Source organism: Rhea americana, unplaced genomic scaffold (genome assembly GCF_003343005.1).
Source record: "Rhea americana isolate MKP2758 unplaced genomic scaffold, rheAme1 scaffold_61, whole genome shotgun sequence".
Classification (NCBI taxonomy): domain Eukaryota; kingdom Metazoa; phylum Chordata; class Aves; order Rheiformes; family Rheidae; genus Rhea; species Rhea americana.
The window spans coordinates 3,427,087-3,452,880 of NW_028186768.1; the positions used below are offsets into that span (position 1 = coordinate 3,427,087).

Consider the following 25,794-nt stretch of genomic DNA (forward strand, 5'->3'; position numbering starts at 1 on the left):
TCACAGATTCCAGGTATATGAAAATCGCGAACATTTTCACAATTGGAACATCGTTTTGGAACATCACCTGATACTCCCAGAGCCCAAAAGTAAAGATCTTGAAGTGAGTCAAGTTTTAAGCACTTGTAGAGAGATAAGACAAATTAAGGTATTTGGATTATCAGTAGCTGGTTAAACATGTTGACATGGGCAACTTGCATATGCCTGCTTTAAACTTGCTGGTTCCAGTTCTATAAGGAGTGAAGCCATAGCAATGATCTGGTTTTAAAGCATAATGAGGGGGAAGCATATAAAATAAACTAGATACTTCTAGCAGTTCAGAGTTAAGGAGCATGTACCTGGATTAGAGAAGTAACAAGTGGTAACTTTTTAACTCAGCTAAAGTGCAGTTGAGCATGCCCATGTCCACAGGCCCGGCCCTGTGATAGAACGAGTAATTCAGGAGTCCCTCTCCAGTGCTGTTCCACCCTCCAGGCTGGTCACCCCTAAGTGCTGGGGAAGAACGCAGGACACATTGTGCCACTAACACAAACCAGCGTGCAAGGATACAGTTACCAAACAACGTCAGGACGATGAAGTAAATGGAGGAGAACATTCCCGAGTGGACCCCACCTTGAGATTCGATCCCGTGATACATCACCGCGTTCCAGTCTTCCCCTGTCAGGATCTGCACAGTGACATTTGAGAGAGAAGGAGAATGGTGACACAAAGAAAAGAGAAGCTAGAAAAGGCCTGGGGACCTAGGCAGTTAGATACAATCCAAGACCGACCTATGAGGGGAAAACAGACAAGCAAGCTGGTGTGTCAGACTGCGGTGTTGGACATCAGAGCCCCTTGGCTAGACTGGCTGCAGTTTTCCAGTTTTTGCTGCTCTCTTACGTAGAGCGTGGATGTACTACAGGCACTGTGCTCTCAACACACCCACACAGTCTGGTGTCCTTCAGCTCTGACATAGCCAAAGGAGGGTAATGATTGCAGAAAAACAGGAAAAATGGGTAATGCTGAACTCAGCTAACACCTCTGAGAAGGCTGAGGGAGCCAAACTGGAGGGAGTGCCCAGCCTTGGGTCATCATTGCAGCATGGATAGGGGTTGTGTGACATCCATAAACACATGTGCTGTGCCAGGACTCCTCTGAAATGAGGTAAATATGGCATGCCAGGAGGAGCAAGGGACTTTAAGACCACTAACAATGGAGAAGAGTTGCATCAGGTCCTGCCCGCCCTTGGTTGTCCTCCTGATTGTAGATTCCCATGCAAAAACAGCAATGCAACATTAYATTTGCATTCCTAGTAAAATTTCTCTCCCTGTCCATTTTCAGGTTGTGCAGAGATAACAAAGTTTTGACAGCTCCATGCATGGCATTTCCTATAGACAAAAGAAAATTGACTTCTACGCTCAGTTTCCTGAACACGATTCTATACTACAAGTCCTTTCATCTCCAGGGATAAAAGGCTTTACCAAGCCCCTTGGGCAAGCCTACTCCCCTTCCCACAGAGTTACAGAGTTTAGACTATATGCAGGTGGATATTAGAGCCTGGCAGAAAGTCCTTCCATAGGCAAAGGGCAAACTAACATAACTAACAACTGCAGATTCCAGATTACCCATCAGCTGCTGATAGACAGAAAATTTCTTGCTTCAGGGGTGATCCTGATAATAGCAATAGGATGACAACAAGTATATACACAAACACATATAGTGCATATGCAAACTTGTTTCCTAAATACTGAATCTGGCCTCAAATAATTCAGTGCAAGCCTGGAGCAACCCACACGATTGGACTTGCTTTGGATTTACACCAGAGTCACTGAGGCTATGGACCAGGCCATTAGACCTTCAGCTCTGCACTAAATTACACAAGACTGTTCACAAACTTGTATACAAATCATTTCCATGAATTTACAACTGTTCATGCTTTCTGAGAATATTCATAAAGTGATTTCTATCTGAATAAATACTTACTGAAAGAGAAACTCATAGGAGCACTTCTATGTCCTGCACAAGGCCAGGAGTCACGTATATCACTAATTACAAGCCACACATAAACAAACCCAGCAGGATGGGGACTAGTTTCAAAAATCCAGATAGATTAGTTTGAATGTGGAACAAAATCTTAAAGAAAAAAAAAAACGTTGTTTTATGGAACTTTTTCAGGTAGGAAAATGGTCTAAACTCAGTGGACTGTCCACTGAGGATATTCTCTGAGGCCCTGGGGAGAGGATGGACACCTGACCCAGTGTCCTTCCCACYATTTGCCCCATCAGTTGGAGGAATTACCTCAATAACTAGATAGTGGCCCTCAAGGACCAGAGCTCATTTGGTTAAYAGAGGTCTTTCTGGTCTGCAAGAGAAGATGAAAGGACAGCACAGCAGAGGGGGAAAGGGATGAAAGCTCTGGAGTAAGGTGAAGCCCAAATACTTCGTTTTTCCCTTGGTCTAAAACTGCTTTTTGGCTCCCAAACTGAACACTTTTTCCAGTGCAGCTCAGCATTTAATATGTAGGTTTGACTGAGGAGCTATCAGATGATAGAATAAAAACAACTTTTAAAAACTGCTATGTAATCTTAATGGCCTAATGAGCACATTAACAATGGAAGACACTCAGCTGCCAGGAATCAGTAAAGCACAACTTCAAAGGGTTGTCCTGAAAGGTGGATGCTTTCCTGAACTGGGGCCTCACTAAACACAGAATCGCTTTAACRCACTGTCCACCATAGCTCACAGGCAGGGCAGAAAAGAGCACAGCTAGGGCAGCCAGGACACATGGTCATTAAACCAAAGGCAGGCAATGCCTCCCAGACTTCAGCAAGGTGTCCTTCAGCAGAACCCATGTCTGGTCACATCCTGCCTCTAAGACTCCTCATCCATTCAAGCACTCATCACTGGTATACTCCTTAGCAGCTGGCACAATTTAATTATTTAAGTAGCAGCCTCCAAGGAGCAGAGCATGTATGCTTAATAGAGGTCTTTCTGGTTTATAGAGTCTCTGTGTATGGATATTATGAATACTCCTAGCTAAATGACTTCTGGTATAAGGAGACATAGCAATTTATTTTTCATGCATATAGATGCACATATATATATATATATATATGTATATACACATACACACACACACATATATATATATACATATTTAGTTTGCATGTCTGTATTATATATACACAGCTTGTCATTCAGCTCACAAAGACTTTCTCAGGAGCCAGAAGCCACGGAAAAACATGCAATAAAGGGGACTTCAGGGGCACTGGGACTCAGCTGAACCCAATTCTGAAGTCAGCCAGCTGCCAAGCAGACAAAATCTGTCCTGGGAGGCTCATGACAGAGGCATACAACCCAGTCAGGTCTGCTAAGATAAAAAGGGCTAAACCAAACTTCTGCAAAAAGGCTCCTGTTCCAGACCTGTGGCTCCTAAGAGCCTTGCTGCCTGTGGTTCATCTGCATCTCAAGTCTCTCAAGTCCTCCCCTTGGTTAGCCAGCTCCTTGCCTAGCATTGCAGCACAGCAAGCCCCAGGCCCTTTTGAACTTGCAGACAGGATCTGGATGTCACAGCATACCTACAACATCCCAGAGCTTCCCTGAAGCACTTTTAAGTGCCTTCTGTTCAACTTTTCCCCCTTGTCCTGGCTTGAAGGGGCCTTGACACAGTGCTTTTAACTCAGGTGAGGTGGGAACAAACTGGGAGCAGAGGTTATTGCATTGCCTCACTGAGATAACACTGAGTTAATTATGTGCTGATGAGTTTGTTGGGTTTAATTCACAGCTTTGATAGTCTATACAAATATTGTAAAAACAACAGTGTTTTCTTTTATCCCACAGCCACCCTATTACAGGAGCATTCATCTCAACAAAAGAAAGGAAATATTTCAGCTAAGCATTCTCAAGAGGTGGCTATAGTCCCAAATCAAAATAGCATCCAAATTTCCAGATGTTCATATCCGGAGCCTGACTTTGGTTCAGTTCCAGCTCTACAGCAATACCTTTACATTTCTGTAAGCATTTTCTCTGATGACTACCAAACTATTATGCAAATATTAATCTACCATGATTTCCAATATCCTGTGAGGTAGGTACTATAGAACCTGTTTCACATATGGAAAGAAACAAGATCCATGTGAAGCTGCCTACTCAAGGGTCACAGGACACATTTTCTTTAAGATACTTTCTCTATTCTAATTCAGAAGTTGTCGTCAACCCATTTTTCTTCCTTTTTCAGGACATGACACTGAAATACATAATTCAAGCCTAGCTGAAATCCACAGAAGCCTGGATCTGGGGTCAAGTCTCAGCTTGAGCCCACAACAGTTTGTATAAGACAGCTCTTGTAGATGGAAGCAGGTCTTCTACAGACTTGTGAAGTTTACTTGCTGTTTCCCATTAAGCAGGGTGCAGCATCCCTAGTTCTCTAGTGAAACATCTGAGCTAGTGTTAAAAAAAGGCATGTAAAGAACAGCTGCAAAATTAGGCTCTTAAATTTGAGCTTTACATACCCCAGAACTCCTGCCTTCCCTACCATTACATGAACTTGCCCAAGGCTGACGCCTCTTTCTGTGCTCCCCTATTGTTTCTAATTCTTATCCAGTCTTATCTTATCTTTACACATGATGGTGCAAAATGCTACATTATATCCTTACTGCCTGCAGCCAGCTCGGCCACTCTCCTCATTAAATTATAGTAACCACAGGAGAAAGTGAAGCAGGTCATCTGCACGCTCGCTGTCAGAGCTTCCTGCCAGGAAGATTTAAGTGGGGCACATGCAAGTAGTTGCCATTGCAGCACGCAGTCCTGGGGAGGGAGGTGGTGCTCAGAAAAACTGTTCATAGGTACACGTGGTCTTCAAGCTATCCACTGAAATGTCTGCTTTATCAAGATTTATTCCCTAGAAAAAAGTATTTTTTTTTCTAATTGTAATTCCATAACATTGATTTTTAATGATACATTCATTGACCACTGTGGAAAACCTTCTTTCCTAAGTTCCACAGACTTTTGGGTACCTCTCTGATTGGCACCAGCAAGAAGAGATTCCCAAGAATTTCTTTGCTAACATTCACCTAGAACAAGGAATATTTTTACCTGGAATACTGTCAGGATGGCAGCAGGGAAGGTATCAAAGTTTGTGGTTGGTGTTTCATCTTGAAAGTTGAATCTAGGGAGATGCAAGAAACACAAACAAAAACAGTAAGGGACAAAGCACTCAGCTGCATTCTTATAATGTCCTGTAACTCGAGTCAGAGCASATTTGTCCTACCTAGTGATAACCCAGGCAACTGCAGCAGAGGACATAGCATCTCGAGGGGAAATAGTTAATAAAACTACTACAAGAAACTGTATTTTGGTGCTGGAGAAAATTGTGATGTTTTGAGATTCATTTTCATTCACAGTTCAAATGAATAAACAAAATCTCAAATAATTGGTGGGACTAGCAATTTCCAGAAGTTTCTATCCACCAGTGTAAAACTCAAAATCGAAACTGCCCTCTTAGTATGTCATTTTATTTTTTAAAAAATAAAAGTTGTTGAAAATTCATTTTTAAAAAACTTTGTCATTTTAAGATCTATTTAAATAGCTTGTTAAATTTCTTGTATCAAAATTCATCGCAACTGACATTTCTTAGTCAAAAAATTCAGGTTCAACAAAACTATATTTTCCAGAAGAAAAATACTCCAGGTGAAGAAAATCCTGTTGCTGTGGCTAACAGAGAAAGAATTTACCTTTCCCCTCACAGCTGAAAAAGTGCTGCCTCTTCAGATCATATTTCAGAGGTCTGGTGTACATGCGAATCACAGAATGATATAGGAGCTCTGAAGAAGCTATGAACTACAGTAACTAGAAAGAATTCAGCTCTTAGACACATACAATACTCCAGCAAGAACTTTCCTGATGCTAAGTATGCTTTGTTTTTATTTTAAAAWTGTAAAAACATTATGCCAAGATGCTAAGCTGACAGCCTTAAAGAGTTAAGTCTTCTATTCATATCTAGCCAGGATACAGCCCTAGAAATAGATATACCTGTATCCTTACATCTTTCACTGGCCTGCAGTGCTGAAGCAGCAGTTTTTACCTTGTTGTTGTCCTTCTGTTGGGAAAGACACCAAGACAAGAACTTGTCTCATAAAAAGCAGAGATCACTTAACTGCAGCCTAGAGCCAAAAAGGTTCTGTATCCTTGATGCGAATCTTTTGAGCCCTCCAGTCCCTCCCAACTTTGTGTATTCCAGGTGACTGCTTTCTAACAACCACTGAAAGGACAATRATTAAACTTACTGTCCTCCAAAGAGCTGCATCCCCAGCAAAGCAAACACCACAATGAACAGGAACAGCAGGAAGAGCAGACTGATGATGGATTTCATGGAGTTCAGCAAGGAGACCACAAGATTTCTCAGGGAATTCCAGTATCTACATTGTGTATTAGAGCAGCCAAGAGATAACATTAGTGGGAGAAGAGCCTTCGGTGAGAAACTACTACAATCTCTTTCTTAAAAAAGGAATGGCGGTAAGGGATGAGAACTGGAYGGTGTTCTTCAACACCCCACTTGGCCTATGTTACTGGAAAATACAGCTCACTGCACGGTAAAATCACACACAGAATCACAAGGGCAGAGACGGTTGTCTCAAGCACATGCCCATCAGYGTAGGGCAAGTGCCTGCAGAAAAGCCCTGGGGGTTTGGTCGGCTCAGTTTCTCAGTAAACCCTTCCCTGGTATATATTTCTATCGCTCAGCATATTCTCTTATGTATTTCCCCTATAGCACAGCAGTCAACAGCAATGTCAAGATCAGAGATGTATCATCAAGATGAGACTGAACCTGAGCACTGTGAATTCCTTGCTTGGTAAGACATAAACTAGGAATAAACAGCTCATTTCCCCAATCCCACCGCCAGGACACCTTCATTAGTGTGTACTTCTAAACTCACTGACAGCCCTGTATTCACAAACCAAATCAGAACCCCATATTCAGATGCTTAAACACTTCTCTAAAGGTTTAAAACACACACTTATGCATCTTTAGTGTATAGGTGCCTTCAGTCTGGGGGCATTTTGGTCACATAGTCTGAGYGTGCAGGGCCACAAAACCACAGAAGATCAAAACTCAGAGAATATGGGATGCGAGTTCCAATAAGACAAAAGGGAATGACTCAGCCTGAATCCCAGTTCGCACACAGCAAGTCACATTTGGCCGGACACCGAAGCTCAGTTTCCTTCCACCTCCCTCCTTTCCCTGAGATCATCCCTGATTTCATCTCTTCTCACTCCCGGCCTGCACGCGCACAGGGCAGGGCAGGCGCACAGAGCCACAGCGAGCCTGAGCACATCCTCAGAAATGGCACTCTTACCCTGTTTTACTGCCCTGCTGAGAACAGGCAGGGAACATTTATATTAGGAAAACTAATGAATCTGAAAATGCAGAAATAGCTATTAAAGCAGAGGAGATCTTTGACAATCTCTTTTTGGACAAACAGGCACAAGGAACAACAGGGCCAGAACAGGCAATATGAAATGAGTGATTTAAAGCCATTTCACATGTCARCTGTTAATGGTTTTCAATTTGAGACCATGGGTAGGAATTTTTCCAGCAAATTCTCTCTTTTTCTCCAATGACTTCTCTTCTTCCCCTGCCTGGCCCTAGGAACCACCATCCAGAGGCTTGTTTCCATAGCAACTTGCTCCTCGATGCTCTGCATATCCTCCAGCAGCATTTTGGGGACAGACCCATGACCTGAGCTGCTCCTTGTAGAACAGAGGCGTGTCTGACAGAAGAAGGCTTGCAGATCTCTCTGACCCACTCATGCAGARAGCAACTCACAGGGTAAGTTAGAAAAGCAGAAATGCTCTCCTTTGTCTTCTATTTGTCTCCACTTTCCTCCTCTTCTTTCCCCACAGTGTAGCTGAGAGGACCAAACTGCCTCACGTTTCCACACACAGGCATGTCTCGGGCACAGCCAGTGGACTGCTCAATGCTAAGAGGAGCAGGATCTTGCTTTCTTGCTGCACTCGTTCCAAGAAAAGGTTTGTCCATAATACCRTGACAGTGGGTTTCATGGCAAATTCCGATCTCATGGGAGAAACTCTTCAATTTGAACAGATGCAATCAAGCCTACTCAGAATTAGCTCCTAAGTAAAAGGGGCTAAACTGCTTTAGCAATTTCCTCCTTGGAGAAGGAGGAAGAGTTTTGCTGATAATGTTGACTTTTCCCCTGCTTGACACAATGGCTTCAGGCAAAATGTGGCACAGCGTAGAGTTCCTACCTCTCAGTTAACCCAATTGGATACTAAATTCATGAGGAGGCTCTAGACTGTCCTGGAATAGCTCAGCACACATTGCTCATTTCAGTAGCAGACCACAGCTGATTACAGAGCTCCAGGGTATAATGAGGAGTTACATTCCTACAGATGTCAGTCCCCATTCAGCTTTGTCATGACAAAGAGCAAAACATGTTAAGCTATTTTATCCTTGTCTTCCTCTCTGAAATTCAGTTCCTCTTGGATTGTGTTCCCTCTTAGTGCATCCTGCTGTGACCTTTATGGCCTGCTGCAGTTTAACTTTATAACCAGCACATTGCTTTGCCTTTTGCCATCGCACTGATTTGGCACGTGTGAGGAAGAGGCCTTTGAATCAAAAAGCCTAATTCTTCCAATTATTCAAAGCAGAGTGGACTGCAATTGTCTTCCGTTGAACACATTAAAGGAAAAAAAGGCAGGAAGTTTCACAGAAAATCTGCTGTGGAATATACAGAAGAGGGCGACTAAAAAATGCTCAGGGTAGGGTCTTGCTTTCACAGTAAGACTGGCAGGAAAGCAGGTGGGCAATAAGTTCATGCCTAGTGCTATTGCTTTTGCAGCTTTCTAAACTTCACCCCACTGCRAACTGTGCTGGAATCAGGAAGCGCAGCTCAGACACTGGGCTAATGTGGCCCAGCACAGCCGAGAGATCCTCCATCTGAGCTGAGAAGGACCACCCTGTTGGTGAAAGGATGAACATATTCCTGTCATGTCAGGGGAAATATTCACCCAGTTAGGTCAAGGGAAATCCACCTTCAACATGGTGAAAATTTTGCTCACTACCCTGAACGGCAAGACAGCATCCAGCTTGCTAAACAATTTGTTTCATTAAGGAATAGCACAGTCTTCATTGTGCTTTAATTTGGGCTAAAATCCTGAATAGTCAAAAAATAGGTGAAAACTGGCAGGAGACCATTTCAACTTACAAAAAGGCCAAATTTTTTGAAGAGTTCTATACGCATTCAGACATAATAAGTCCTAGTAGTCTGAGGTAAAATTAACTGCTGAGAATTTATTCTTACACATTTGCTACAAAACATGGATTTTTCCATACATACGCTACCGAAAGGTAGGTTAAGTGAGGTTTTGAATCAGGCTCCCACCTTCTGTTGCTGGACGTTTACAGAACGTAATGTTTTCACACCCTCGTCTCCCATAGTTCGTCAAATGACACGCCATCACACATGAATTCTGCATCTCCATACTTATTGACAGATGTAAATCAGCTAAACCCTAAGGAGCTAACAAAAGCTGTGCAATTGAATAGTCAGGAAAGTACTTGGTTTCTTCAAATGACTTTTGTTCAAATATGTGACTGTCTGTGCTTTTCTGGTTTTGTGGGAGTTTATTTCTCCTTCGGTCAATTCTAGCCAAGAACAAGCAARAAAGATGCAGAGAGGGGAGATCTGAGGAGGTAGTGGTGTAGAGAAAAACAAGAGCAGAAACTCTAGAATATTTGATCAAGTTCCACTGTAAAAATTKAAAATCTTTCATAAATTGCTGTAGATAGATTTATAAATTGCACGGTAGCTATTTGCTAATACCAGCACATGTTAACACAACACACGAAAGTGAGAACAAGTGAAAACCTGTGGCACCCAACCTCCAGTGAACATCCAACTTCATACCCCTCAAGACTGAAAACCTTAAACATTTCCGTTTCAGGTCGGCACAGGCAGCAGCAGCACACACTCTTCTCGTGTCAACACAGTAGTTTAGTCTTTAGGATTTGTTATCCGGCAATAGCCAGGGTAGCGCAGTTCACCAGGTCTAAACACTTAAGGAACTATCACTAGATAATTTCCTTCTACAGTGGCAGCAGGTAAGGTGGAAAGTTGGTAAAGCTTAAGAAGTGAATAGGAATCAATTCTTTCTCTTAACTCAAGAAATGAAGAAGTACTGCTGGGATCTTGGGGCGGTAAACTTAAAATCAAAGGAGGCAGGAAAAAAAAAAAAAAAGTATGTTCTCATGTTCTCATGTAGCTCATTACTACACTGTTGAATTCAGTCCCAAGGCTATGAAAGGGTTCAAAAAAAAGTCAGAGCTGTACACAATGCTGGGGCAGGGGCTGTTAAAAGTTTTTACGGATGCAACTTCCAGCTCAAGAACTCCCTAAACTTTTGACTGCAAGAAACSCAGAGAGCTCATCTAAAGGAAAGACAATCCTGCAGGTATAGTAGTCCGCTGCTTACTCAGGCCATTTCACAAAGAGGATGTTAGAAAAGGCAGACCTTGTGCTGGCTGGAACATATATGTATGTATGTTTATATATATATATATATATGTGTGTGTGTATATATACATATATATATATATTATGAGCGTGAAAAGCACTACTATTGTCTGTAGTGTTGGTGATGTACACTTTCATATGGTGCTAAAAATCTAGTGGAAGCAGAAAGGGAGCTGGACTTACTTTGTTACTTTGAAAATCCTCAGGAGTCGAAGTGCTCTCAATACACTGATGCCGAATGAGGTACCAGGTTTCACTGCAGCCCAAATAACTTCAAAAATACTTCCTACAATCACCTGCAAGAGGAATCCAGTTTAAAAAAGACAAAACATCTGCTTAGTTCTTTGTGGTGCTCCTAGAGAGTCTGAGGCCAGAAGAAGAACCATATCTTGGGCTAYAGTGGTTTTCTTATGAAGGCCATCAGCATATTTGCAAAATCATGAATTAGCCTTCCCTCCCCGAAAACAAAACAAAACTGGTTCCAACCCTGTAAATCTGTAATATCCAGAAGTAAGATATACACACAGGTAGTCACAGGTGGGAGCTTGTTTCTTTCATCTTCTAATAAGCAGACTACCTTAAAATAGCCTTTTTTGAAGTGCAAATTATATTTTTTCTCTATACTGGTTCAGCTACAAATGCAAGCACTTGACTTCTCATAACTCAGAATCTTTAGGAGGCTGATTAAGATATCAGCCCTTAAGAGATCCTGAAAAGCCTCTAGCACGCACATCCAATCTTCTGTCAGGCCTTCTGCCTAGCTTATTAAAAAAACCTGTCCCTTATCAAGGATTTTTTTAAGGTTGGTTCATTGGTTTGTTTTGTAAAGTTGGCAGAGAATAACCTCAAGCTATAAAGAAATCTCTGAAATCCCTCTATTACCAAAAGGACAAGATAGTAATGGGGTAAGTACAATTGGAAAGGGCAATTATATCAATATAGGTTACAGCATGGTTAATAAGAAAAGACAGGCATTTCACTGCCAATTACTGTTATTATCTGTATTAAAATAGCATTTCAGAGCTCATGTAGACCGATGTCCCCAGTTGTACGAAGTACACTATAAACACATTATAACCAGACTCAAACGAGCAGCTGGTTCTTGTTGCAGAAAGGAGCTTTAATGGAAAGTCACGACATGTAGAACTACATCTGCAAGTACCTAAGTAGTGCTGTGCAAATCTCAGCAGCTTCAAAGATCCCCACCGCCCCGAGCAGAAACCTGGACATTTTTTTTTGAAAAATACAGCACTGCTCATAGTAGCTCTGCAAGAAATGCTGTACCTTGAGCTTCAAGAAAATGTAGTGAAAAAAAAAGGGATGTGCAACAGTCACTCATCCGGTCATTCCCATCACAAAAAGAAGAAACTAAAACTTCTCTCCACAGCATATCACTCTGAGGAATCCCTCATGAATCAACAAAAACCTTTCCTCAGGCCCTCCATATTTTACACTGTTAATTACTTTTCTTGGCATTTCAACATAACCTCTTGGGAATTGTTCCCCATAAGACCCCAACGGACTATTCCTCCCTAGACTGATGTCRCTCTGTTTCGTGGCTTTTCTCTTTGCGTTTGAACCATTTCATCTTGATGGTTTGTCAAACTAAACTGACTACAGAACTGTGTAGTGTTCCAGTGGGGGTGAAAAGCTGAATTAATACAGAGTGTTGGAAGGTGGGTGAGGAGGAAAAAACACAGATGGAAGTAGGATCCTAATGGATTATTTAGAAGAGGAAGAATTAGAAACAGATCAACAGATCCAGCCTTGCCTCCTGGGAAACACACTCTGCCAAGCTCATTGCCAAAGCTGTGCTCACCATAGCATGACAGAGGACAGAAATACCTGGTAGATTTATTTCRTGCTTAATGCAAAGTTCCTAAATCATCAGTCCCTGACTGCCTGGTACAAGTTCTTCTTGTTGTGGAAGGAGCATTTGTCATACAAGAACACAGAGAAATTAGCAGCCAGCATGGGAGAAAGTTGGCTGTACTGCATATCAGATCATACCTAATCYATAATGGAAGGACATCAGTCTAGCATCAGTCACTAGACAACGCAAACAAGGCAACGATGCCTTAAAAAGCTAAAATTAGACAATATTGCATGGCTGCCTAATGTCTTTTACCCAGCACACAGATCTGGGTCCAAAGCTGGAGTTTTTAAGCACATGCTGAATTCAGTGAAAGCTGGGTGTCAGCCCCCTTATATGCTGTGGGCACACTTTTCATCCCAGTGTTTGCAGGACATCCATTCCTACCAGTACAGTTGCACCTTGCCATGGGTTGACTGCCTTTAGCTGAGGGAAGCCTCTCTGGCTCTTAGATTAGGCCTCAACACTAAATGTCAAGATATCCAGTTGTCTTATGTTCAGGGAATGAAGAAATGGAGATACAATACTGCACTACTAATTATCCGTGCTCTGGCCTCCTCTCATGAAATGTAGAGACTACATACTATCCTTCAGGCTACGTAGCCTGAAAGAATGTCAAAATGCTATTCGATGCTTTGAGTCACGACTGGCTGCAACAGGAGCCASAGAGAGGAAGGTCCTACATAGCAGAGATGCCGCACGCTTGAGGCAGCCTGCCACAGTACCTCCGTCTGTTGGACACTGGTGACTTTTGCAGTGGCTGGTTTAATCTCAGAGCTCCCCAGCTCTGAGATTTCCTGCTGACGCTGCCAAAAAAGAGACGTTAGCTCTAGCTGTAGTCTTGGATTTAGAAGTGGTCACTTACCAAAGATAAAAATAGCTCCTCTCACCATATGGGAGCAGTGCTGAAGCAGTGATTTTAACCCCATGGGGGAAGAGGATCACTCTCAGCATCTTAGCACATAAAGATTAGAAACAACAAACTGAATCTACCTTGGAGAGAAAGTCTGGAGGAAGGATCCAATGAACCTTACTGTTTTTCCCTGCTCATTGSCATGGTGGCATCACAAGCTTCACAACTGCTTTAGTTAAAGAAATGAGACTTTAAAGCCTGAGGCCTGCTCTGGGATCCAGTGTACAGTCCACACTAAAGATAAGAAAAGCTGAATTAACATCTCTGAGGAAAGAGTATAGCGTAATAGCTTTTAATGGATAAATTAACATCTATATACAACATTTGTTATTAGATGGAATCAAAATGGGCCCTGTTCTAGTCAAACTTTATAGCTATTGTTTTAGCTCAAAAGAGAGAACCTGTACCTTTAGAATAAAAGGATCTGAGTTACAGCCTTTATGTCACCTAATTATGTGTTTAGGCTTCTACTTCTGGGAAGTCATGTCTGAAAAGTGCTGGCTATGTATCTTGAGGGAAAGCCATTAAATGCATGATGGGGAAAAAGAGCAGTAAGATGTGTGGGTTTTTTTCTCTTTCAGTCACCTCATTTAAACGAGAGAGATAATCTAATAGCAATCAGAGCATTTTCCAGTGCTGATGTTCTGAACACCCTGTAACTCACCGAAGAAATGAAAATCCTGCCTGTCATTTCTTCAAGAAAAAATGATAGGTAGGGGAAGCTTAATGTATTTTGTTGCAGCTAATTTATACGACGACWGCTCCCTGGGAAACACACTTGCAAYGCCATTTCCCATGCATTCCCATACTCACCCTTCAACACTGAACCCCATTCAGTAATGGGGCAACCGAGCACTTCATCCACTCAGCTGATGCCTACTCACCCCAAAGTCAAAACAGTTGAATGAAGAATGGAAGTAATTTCTTGGCCCCAGTCCATACATCTTCAAAGACATCTCAGTAAGGAACAGACCCAGAAAAACAAACTCTGCAAAATCTAGGAATCAGAAAAGAGATTAAATTAGCTTGCAAGACCTTGGTAGGCAGATCTCTTCATGCAGAGAACAGTCCTACTTCTTCACAATACAGACTGCCTCCTGCCAGAGGAAAATCTCTTTGCAATAGCAAACGAGACCCTGAGGACAGTTTCACACGATTATTTCTATATGCACATGAGCTGTATTCAGCCTTCAAGGCCTGTGAAGGCCACGCTTCATGCCTGTTGTGGGAAGGTTGGTACATGAGCATTAAATAATATTTTCAGCCTCTTTGAAAAAGAGTTTGAAAAGAAATTTCTGGGGCTAATAATCCTGAAGGTGTAATTTAATTGCACAGATAATGTTTTGCAAATGTATGTTTATGAGACTTCTGTACCTACATGAGAGAAGCATGTTTGGAAGTAATGTGTATGTTTTYGTAACATTCTCTCATGGTAAAAATACCTTCTCATCCAACAAAATTTCTCCCTCTGTGAGCTCAGACTCAGAAGTGTTGAGKCTACTGTGTAAACACAGAGCCACATTTATTTTTATTATGCCTGCATAATCATATAATTATGGAAGAGCAAGTTCAGTTCCTTCTGCTTCATRTATCACAAGCAAAGGAGTCTGGGAAGCTTTTGATGGGAAAATTTATCACCTGTGGTGAAACAAAGGGTAGAAAGAGCATAGCCATAGCTTTCAATTTCTATATCAAGCTTTCTGGACTCAAAGTTATAGAAGTCACAGTCTTTGGCATTTTAGGTCCAGCAAGTTAGATCTGGAGGCCAACAAGCAGCACAGAAACAATGGAATATTAAAACCAAACACAAAAAGGGTAAAAAAAAACCCACCACCAAAACTAACCAAGTAACACAAGACAAAACTCTTCCCCTGGGGAAAAGATGAGAAAAAGAATCAAGCTTCTAAGGGCATAGATTCACATTAACATGGTACAGTAAGGCTCCCAGTTACCGTAGCAAGCCAGATGCTTTTGGAAAGACTACATCTGTAACTTAAGTTTTATGGTTGCAGGACCCTACATAGAAGGGGAGGCCAAGGGAGCAGGATGAGTCCAGTCTTCAGAAGGGAAGGCCAAGGGTGCATCTTACTGCTGGCTTCAGCTATCGGATGGAAGGCTGTAGAGAAGATAGTACCAAACTTGCTGCCATGCTGACAGACAAGGGTCAACAGATACAAGTTGCAACAAGGAAAATCTGAACTAGATAATCTGAATTCCTAGGTGTTTTGTATGCCTTCTGAAACATGTGGATTTAGCTAGTAACTGTGGGGAAAGACAAGGGAGGGAATGAGGCTCTTTCAAATTACATAGCTTTTACTCAGTTCTTTGTCTTGCACATTGATATTGAGTGATCCCATTTGGCCCACAACCATCTCACATTGATGCTTGTCTTCTGAAATTGCATGAAAAAATATGGTTTCAATTATCAAAAAAAGAAAAGGGATTCTAAATTTTAAATGAAAGACGGTCGTGAAACATTGTGTACACGATGTTAACTGAAATTCAGGAAGCATTAGCTAAATGAGAAAGATTTTATTAACCCTCCAATGGGAAGCCTACAAAGACACTTCTGCCAGATATGCAATAGGTGAGGAAATACCAGGAGGGTRTTCATTGCACCACATAACCTAGTCTCCTTGAAAATAGAAGAGTCTAACAGCAACATAATTAAAGGAAACTACCAACAGTAAAAGCGTKCACAATTCAGAAACAAGATGACAAAACATGAGGCCTGCAAACTTCTCAGCCTTTTTTATACCAAGAGGTAGGCTCCATCCGCTGGTCTCAGCACTCAGAACAGACATGGTCACATGAAGGAGTAGAGCATCTCCTTCTCCCTTTGAGCCTGGAATGTGCTGGGGAGAAATTTGTTCGTAACTGCACCATCCTACAACTTTTCTCTCATTCCTGGCTTCATGTAGCAGCTCAGTGAGCAAACAGTTGTGTCCAACACACTTGATCTCAGAGTAGAAAAGAATCCACAGTTACACTGGCAATACATCCAACTATACAAATGCAGAAGGTGTAAGAACTGGGCCAGACAAAACAACGTCAGGCATAAAATACAACATCTGACAAGCCAGATACTGTAAGAATATATTTAAAAAAAAACCCAAAACTCACACACATGTTCAATGATACTGAGTTTTCTTGCACACATTGCAATTGCCAAGCAGCAAGAAAGTTAAGGTTATTAATTATCAATAGCTGGCCATATAAATCAGAAGTCTAGACCACAGCTTACGGGCCAGATCCTGAACCTCCCTGCTGTACCCTATATATTTTGGAAATAGTACAAACAGAATGCAAAATTGCCCTAATAGAGCAGATGCATCTTCTCTGGGTATAGAAGAAGAATTTCTGCTGTGGTTGTCACCTATTGCACTCATTAGCCCAGAGGGAAAACTTGCTCCAGCATTTCTGCTGACAGGAGCTGCTCCCTTGCTGGGAAGTTACTGCTCCCATCTTCGGTTTCATGCTCAGCAGAGTTCAGCAAGACTGATGGCACTAACTGGCATGACTTCAATGCAAAGTCCTCCTATTCTGTCAGAAAGATTGACATGAAATCAGTGCTTTCAAACTGGTGCCCTTGCTTAACTGGCAGACAAAACTTGCACGGAGGGGTTGTAGATCAGGCCCACAGAAAACCTTGTACAGCCTCCAATCTAGCAGGGAGATTTTCTTCCTCTTTTCAGGCTGCTAGACTCACCTTGAAGAGTCACATTTCAGGTACATGCAGGATTCTTTCATGGTATAATGAAAATACTAGATAGTTTTCCTATTGCAATTTTCCTCTATAGATCTCAGTGGACTATGCCATCATTTCATATGGAGGAAAGAAACAAGGGTTAATTTGCATAGGCATCCATCAAGCGTAAACAAAAAAACAGGTATCACCTAGTCCAATGCTTCATCATTGAACAGACATGCCCTGCAAGCATGCACAGGAAAACAGAATATGCTAGGAGAAAAAATATGCATTTTTACTCTCTAAGTAAAAATGAATGAAGCAATATTTCATGGAGAAGCAGAGCAAAGACACCTAAAACATGAGAGAAGTAGAACTTTCTTCTGCTGCCCTTGAAAGAAGAACCCAACACRTCCTTTCATAGCTGATGACTCTCATCTAAAACAGAATTCAAAACAAGCAGCAATAGCTATATCTCAGCAGATACCAGGTGCTACAAATCACAGCACTAGGAGGATAAGGGAAGGAGGCAAGGGTGCAAGGAAAATATGAACATGCTGGACTCATTAGGCAGAAGGAATTGACTCAGAGTGAATCAGTTTCTCCAGCTGATGGATCAGAAATGTGATTTCTTCGGACATGGCGCTGCCCATGTAATTGAAAATGTAATTTTGTTGTTTGGACCTCGTGGTATTCAGACCCCACATGTAATTTAATCTGCCTTAAACAGAAGCATTTTGTAATGTGATTTAAGGAAAAAAAAGTTTGATACAAATACTCTAATTTAATTTAAAATTTGTGCTATTGGCAAAGGCCATGGTGTTATCTTTTTGCCCCATACGTTTGAAATAGATAGGCAGTGTCTCTTTTTTGTCAATCACCAACAGATTAATTCCATTTCTGCACTGTCTGCAAGTCTGATGCCATTAGGGGCAGGTGCTGAGCCTATTGCTCCAGTTTCCTTTCCTCTTCCTTCTTGTACATTAAACTTAAACCAGGAGAAGAACCTCAGCGAACTGTACCTTCCTCCTCTCTGACAAAGTAGACATGAAATGTTCAGCAGACATAAATACGAYTGTTTCAGAAAGCCTTTGCATCTCAGTTGCAAATGCTGTATATTTAAATCCAGAGGGAGCTGGCTATCTACTTCAAAGGCAAACATAGTATCATCAAAAAGGTCTAATCGCATAAAACACATGGTTCAGCATAGTGTAGCACACTGGGGAAMAGTTCTTAGACTATAATGGCTAAAATATTGTTTTCAAATGTTGCMTTTATCAGTAAGGAGACATTTTAGATCATGTTTTTAGATGGGTACAATTTCAGAAGTAAGTTAAGCTGGAGAACCTCTTCAGTGAGGCCAGCCATAAGAAAGGGGAAGCCTGACAAGAGGGCTCCTTCCTCGCAAGTGAAACACTTTCTCATCAGATCATAAAATCTTCTCAGCACACGCTTGCCCTGGGAAGCAAGGGAACAGCGTACTCCAGTTCCAGTACCCCTTCCTTCGCATCCATTTTTCATAGCTTTTGCTGTGGTCAGAATGGAGGAGATCAACTGTTCTCCTCCACTAGCTTCTTGCAAGGCCCATGGTGTAGAAATACATTTGGTTGCTTCTACATCACACTTAAAACTTTTGCTCAAACTATAGCATATATTATAAAAAGGCAGTCTTGACTGAAAAACCCCTTAACGTTGCAGCTCCACTCCACGCCCAGATAACTGGCCTCATTGGTTTGCTATCCTCACTGTTGAAGATGCATCTTTTCTGTCACAGGACCTCAGTGATGCTTTTCTATGCTAGAGTATTGGGCTGTCTTCTGATAGAAACTTTTTCTTTCTGAGAATATTAGCAAAGGTGGAAGTTAATGCAAATTAATGGTGATCATAGAGGTGGCTGTATGAAAGATACACTCTATTGGGAACTACAACTTATTTAACCAAAGGTCCATGCTTTGGAGAACAGAACATGCCAGGTACTGAAGTGCAGCGTGAGAATGCTCCTATTGTAGTGTGGCACTGGAGTCCTTTCTGTACAGAGAAGGAGAATTAGATCTCCAGTCTAATTTGGGGATGACTATGGGGCTGCTATTCACCATATCCTGAGAATTCAAAGAATTTCTCATCAGGGTGAAACACAGGTGTTTCAGTGAAACTAAACAAATTCCAAGCCACTTTCTAAAGCTCCTACAATTYGTTTTTCAAAGCAGTTGCACAAAAGTGAAATATCAAGCAGGGAAAGCTAATCAGAACAATTGAACAACAGAAGATTAAACAAAAAGAGGAAAGTAAAATAAATCAATGAAGGCCCATAGGTTTTTACTAGCCATTCTTTAAGTAAAATTAATTTTTAATGTAATTAAATGTTTCCCCAGAGGGACAGGTATAATTGAATTAGAGGTGYCTGGGTACAGTTTCAGGGTTTAGTGGATCCTCCCAGACTTTACTCCACTCCTCTCTCTCCCGCTGCTATAGTTCACAAACCTCCTCACTAGTTCAATTATAAGCACCCTCCATGTAACAACATAATTAGAATCAGCTGCATCTCTCTTGCTCTACTTCAGACCAGCCAAGTCCTGCTCCTTTAAGTTCACTCATCACAGATTAACTTTAAAGTCATTTTTAAAGTCTCTCACTCCTACTCCTAAAAATTTTGCCAAGAATTTCCAGAAGCTGTTTAAAATCCCCTAATTTAATAGTATCTTGTTCTCCCTATATCCAATGGATTTGTGAATGAATCCTGGACAGAACAGGACTTTCAAGGGGCACTGCTTGAGGGCAATCCCACAAATGGGCTTGTTCACAAATGTGTTTGATGCAGGGATTATGAGGCTGGTTGCAGTTCAGTATATGCAGGAGTGAGAGGGACCAAATCCAGCCTGAATGTAATGACAATAACAACATAATCATTAATTGACACGTAGGCCCACATATCTTAAGGCATAAAATAGTCCCTGCATTCAGTCACAAACTTCAGACTAGTCGGAAAGATTTCACCTTGAGACTTACCCCAGGAAGATGATCAGCAACCTTTAGGACATTACCAATGAAAAGACAGGTCTAAATACATATATTACAGCTTGTCATGTTAAAAGGTTGGGAGGATTTGGAGGTGTGGGACACCTGTAATTTAAGATGTTGAACTTGCAAACCATTTCAGTTGACTTTATTTTTTTAAGTAGTTCTTTGTTCTAAAAAATGATGTTAAATAGGTATCTTCTCAGCATTTCCATTTTATTATGCTATAAACTGACTGCAGATAATCCTCCCCAATATGAACCCATGGCACTTCTGCTTCTAGTCTTAAAGAAGGTGACTCAGTTTTTTTGTCTGTGTCACCTCATAGCACTTAACAGTGTTGTTTCCAGTAGTACATACCTGTATCTACTATATTTCTTTCACTGAACCTCACGGATTAATTTGTGAAATGCCTCCCCAGTTGTTTCCTCACTGGCAAAGACTTTACTAAAGTCTCATAGAGAATGGCAATGCAATGAGGGAAAGCTACGTACAGGGCAGAACAGGACAAATRGGAGACACACAGAAAGAAAGTGGCCATCTGGGAAAATACTGAATATTTAACTCGCAAGAACACATGGTTCAATGACACAATACAAATTCAGCCTTTCCTATTCTTGTCCTCAGCTGAGGCAGGTTGGGAGCATAATTTATCACCTCCATTCTAGATACATTTCCCACTCAGAGATGTGCTTTTAATTCTAATTAATTAAAATACTCCTTCCAACTCTCATACGAACATTGAAAGCAATATTGCTGACTTACAGATTTCTTAATGTTCTCTTAGGAAAGTAACTCCATAAGGTGTTCCCAAAACTGAGTTTGGAAATTTGAAGTCTTCTTTGAGTTGAAAGGCTTAAAAGTGTTTTTTTTTTTCCCAGACATTTAGTCCTAATTCAAGAGGAAATCCTAAGCCTCAAACTTCTAATTATTCTGCCAATCTAGCTTATTATTTCCTCTATTTAATTTAGGAAATGAATAAGCAAGACTGATTTTTCTGTGTGGTCTGTCTTCCTTTTCAACCTAAATCTTGCAGGAAAAACAGAGTTGAAAGGAATTTATCTCCTTCTTATGCATCTCTCACTATAGCTCTGGTTACCTGGTGGTATTAAATATTTCAGCAAACATTAACAAGAAGAATTTTGAAGTCAGAGTTGTTAGTAGCCTTAACCTTTTAGGTCTATGAAAAAAAAAAAAAAAAAAAAAGGTACTTCAAAAGTTTTCTTCTTTATAATAAGGTAAGACCTGAGTGTCTCAAGCTAGAAATATTTAAGCATCTAATCTATATAAAAATGAATGAAAGTTAGGTAGTTTAGTATCTTTAAGGACCTAAGCCACAGTTTTTAAGTCAGGCAGCTTGAAACATTTTGGGTCTTTTCTATTCTTCTTTTGATTTGGAAGCTTTGCCTGACAAATTCTGAATTAGCCACATCTGAACATCAAGGGCTGGACAAAAGATTTGATCCTGTTAGGATCTAGGCCAACCATTCTGCAGGTTCGGAGGTGGCCAGTACAGTAGCTCTTTCTTCCAGAAACAAACTCTCCAACCCTTCCCTTCCTTTCCTTTAAAAGGAAAAAACTGCTATGTCCCACTTTCAGCGTCACCATATTCTCAGTTTATACAAACTTCCATTTTTTCAGCTCTGGGAGGCATAGACTAAAACCTTCACTGAAATAATTAAAAAAAAAAAAAAAAAAAAAAAAAAAAAAAAAACTTTATACTTCCTCTCTACCTTTTTTTAAAGGAAGACCTCACAAGCAGGGCTGCCGCCTCAAAGCAAGATCTAACCACAAAAGGCTGTGTCCATTGACTATTCATTATAGGACAAAACAGGATGCAATTAAAAAACAAAACAAAAATCATACCTCAAAAGCACTTATCTGAAGCCTAACCTGATAGGTCACTGCAGATACCAAGCTAAAATAAAGCTTTTGCACAAGTACAATATAATCTGCTGTATGGTATTACCTCTATCAGTACTGCACAAATTTTCACAGAAGAGCATCATGACATTTATCCCATCTGATCACGCATCATTATTATGGAAGATATAGTTATCAAAAAAGGGTTTCTGTAAAAGYACAACCTTTTAAAGAGCATGACAATAATTGCTAAAAGTGTAGTGAATTATTTTATGATTCCGTAAACATCATACGCTGTTTTTCTACCGAGTAACACTGGCCAAGGCACATGCTATCATTACAGTGTCAGTGGTGCTGGCAGAGATTTATGTATTTCCACAACACAAACCATCCAAGGATGCAGATCAGCTGCAAAGTAGCATGAACTCTGCAGTTCCCTGGACAGCTGCTAATCAGACAGGTGGAGAAACCCGCATTTACCACAGTGCATATTTCTTCTCCCTTCTTTTATAGCACCTGCTATGTAACAAATCCTCCTGTGGTGTTACAACATCTACATACGCTCAAACCTGAAGTTCCAGGTAAGTCTAAGATCACATTCCTACGTCATCTCAAATCAGTATCATGTCCCAGTGCGTTTTTTCTGAAAGACATGACTCAATCTTGAGTTACTAGAACTCCTCATTAATGCATTTGCAACTCTCATGAGTGAGCCACAGGAAGCTGCAAAAATAGACCTCAGGCTGTGAACTGATGAGGATATGATAGAATTGTCAAAAACACTAGGCTTCCTGAGAAGAAGGTACAGTCCTCGGTACTCACATAAAGCAGTGGTGAGCTTCTCCGGCTGATCGTAGTGCACCATGGCAACACAGAGCGTGTTGAGGGCAACCACACAGAGCACAATCCAGTAGAAGCTCTGAGCTTTCACCATGCGCCGAATGAAGAATCGGAACATTTTCTCTTTTCTCCGGAAGTAGGAGGAGCTCTCGTTCTTCCCGCTCTTCAAACTGGCACGGGCGAAAGGAGACCCTAGGCATTGAGGGACAGAAAGAACCATCACCATGCCACATCTAAGGGGATGAAAAGGAGGAGGTGGTTCACAGGCATAAAAGCTCTCTCCCAGTCCAGACGCGTATCTGAGTAGAAAGCTCATCACACAGAGAGTTGAACCAGGAGATTTTGCTTGCAAAGACATCATGAGGGATGAAGGCTAGGATTTTAAACTTTATGAATTTACGTCCAGCTCTGCCATCAAAAGAAACTGGGCTTCTAACCCCTTGAGTGCGACTATGACTCATAAACTTTGAGCTCCTGGTTGACTAGAGTGACAGAAACCAACAGCCCAGAGGTTTTTCCTCCCATGGTAGAGAGCATGGTGAGACCCCAGCCAGCTATGCCACATGCCCAGACAGTCACATGAAATACTGTGCTGCTCAGGAGCACCTCAAGTCAACACACAGCACAGGGGCTAGTGAAATCCCTTCCTATTGTCCAGAGACACTGGGAGCAAAAACGCACATGAGTTTTTCTCAGCTCCCCACCACTCTCTGCCCAGAGCAAGGGGAACAGCTCGTTAGTACTTTGGAGAGGAGACAGACACAACTCCACTATCTTAGCATTATCTAACCAGAGRGGAAGAGCTCTGGGTTTCCTCTTGAATTTCAGGGACTACACTCTCAGGGAGCTGAGTGGCAACAGTAAAACTAGCCCCTGCCTCCCCYACTCTGGTACTAGGCAGAGATCCAGCCCTTTTACTATTGAAAGGAGAGAAGTCTCCTTATTTTACTCTTCCACTTCCTGCATCTTCACCTAATGGGGCTTCATCTGCTTTTGTCCATCAGATTTGGGGCACAGCTATTCATTTGTACCAATTCTGCCTCTACCAGCTACATTTCAAGTCTAGTCTGAAACCCTGGAACAGCATCAAATGTTTTAACAACTGGGAACTGATAGAAGAAATGGTTTCTACAGTAAGCTCTCCTCCTGAGGTAGCAGGCACTGTTGAAAAGAATGATGAAAAGGCAATYACCAGCCAGTGCTGAGGCAGGAGAAATCATCCCACATTAGTAATAAATACACTCATCAGTTGGAGCACCTTTGTATCAGCTGCAAACACTGTTGCAAGCAGCGCAAATCCTGGTTGCTGCAGACTGTCCGCTACCTGTTTCGTACTGTGCTGGCATCCCTCAGAGATTGCTACCGAGCCTTGTTTCAAGACGGCTTGTGGTAAGCTAATTTATTCTTRCCCTTCCCTATCCATCATGTAGTACTTCCTAGCAGGTAGGGTTGACCAGGACACACACTGTACAAGTTTGGTCTGAGCACCGTGAGAACAGGTGACTTGCATGGTTTGTGCTTGAAGATGTCCAAGTGAGTTATACAAACACAATGGTCTTGATGTGGCAGCTGAATTTTTGAGTACATTCCCTTACGTTTCAACACTTCCAAGCATAGAAGGGGTGGGAATCTCACCTTGTTGTTTCATCTTGCAATTAACATCAAACACAGTATACACAGAATGGATGAAGTATCCAGACATGACACCAGTGGATTCTCCAAGTCTCACAACTACATACAGGAGTGTGCTGCACACATCTCCACAACAGGAAGCTCTGTGCTTCATCTCACATGCCTGACCTTCTATTGGCTGTGTGACAGCACTCCAAGTGCAGAGCTGGCCCTGGCCAGGCATTGAACAACTCCTTGCCAAAAAGYTTGATGTTCTATTAGTTTGATAATCTTTCCTTTGGCAGTTAAAAAAGAAAAAGAAAAAAGGCAATGCTCATCTATTGCTTGAAGGCAACAAAATTAATGAGAGCTTAAGATATAGGCAGCAGCAGCATCATAATACCGTTCAGCAGGTACAGCCCTCTCAGAAATTCAAGCCAATTCCATACTCAAACATGCATGGGTATAGTCTGCTGCCCTTATGCCCCCTAGCTAGTCGCTCTACTGATCTTCAAGGAAAGAACAACAGCAGGCCACATTCTGTAATTATTTAAACTGGTCTAAATTTGAGTTACCTGTACTGGAGAAAACAGTTGGTTTGGGTATACCCTGGTATAAAAGACAACAGGGTTTAACTCAGAAAAAAAAAAAAAAAAAAAAAAAAAAAAAAAAAAAAAAAGATTTGCAGGGCAGTTCACAGAAGAGAATTTTGCTCTTTTTTGAAAACTGTAGCAGACGCTGGGGAGTCCGACATTGAGAAGTCATAACCCAATGTCTGGTACAATGTGGAGGGTGGTAAGCCAAAAGGAGCCAGCATCTACTGCTGCTGGCTTATTAGTGCAGAAAAGAGGCTGAGAGCTGGGAAGGTAGAAAAGAATAAAATTTAAGAATAATTCCGGAGAACACTGTGGGAAGTGTTTACCACTATAGAGCTTTATAATGCAATTATAAGGCTCATTGAGGTACTTGTGTTTGAATTAAAGAGCAACGTATTCAGGCAACAGCCAGCAAGAGACCTGTCAAAGTATCTACCACTCTGTCTGCATCTTTAGTCTGCACTCAGTAATTATACTGTTAGTTCTTCCACAGTCCTTGTGCTCCTATCAGCAAGACATTACAGCGCAAGGAAACCATCCAAAAAAAATCTTTTCTCAAAAACATATTCTTTATGTATAATTGCCAATATGATCCAATTGTTTATGTTATGCAGAATTTCAGTCTTTTCAGGAGCCTGCAGAAGTATCTGCTGTATTAATTTCTTCTTTTCTGCCATTTTCTGTGTAGCATAATCAAAAACATTTTTCCCAAGTGCATGAACCACACGCAGAAGGTGGAAAGCACTGCTGTTATTTTCCCTGCCATATGCTCCCAAGACAGTTCCCAGCTCTGCATCAGATTATCCATGAGTCCAGATGCTCCATCATCCACTGCCACCTGAAATACCGGGTCTGAAGATCTGTTTGTGTGGCGTGGGTAC

At 41.5% G+C, this 25,794-nt stretch overlaps 1 protein-coding gene across 4 annotated transcripts in view; it reads right to left on the reverse strand.

Moving 5' to 3' along the window:
* Window positions 1-25,794, reverse strand: part of CACNA1B (calcium voltage-gated channel subunit alpha1 B) — a 306,930-nt gene that overhangs the window by 112,958 nt on the left and 168,178 nt on the right. For all 4 annotated transcript variants that reach the window (XM_085320126.1, XM_085320125.1, XM_085320123.1 and 1 more), the window contains exons 12-17: window positions 22,689-22,898; window positions 14,185-14,297; window positions 10,698-10,810; window positions 6,264-6,395; window positions 5,074-5,146; window positions 550-667 (exon numbers count right to left, since the gene is read on the reverse strand). In XM_085320126.1, the coding sequence (XP_085176252.1) occupies window positions 550-667; window positions 5,074-5,146; window positions 6,264-6,395; window positions 10,698-10,810; window positions 14,185-14,297; window positions 22,689-22,898 (759 nt within the window). The remainder of the gene's footprint in view (window positions 1-549; window positions 668-5,073; window positions 5,147-6,263; window positions 6,396-10,697; window positions 10,811-14,184; window positions 14,298-22,688; window positions 22,899-25,794) is intronic.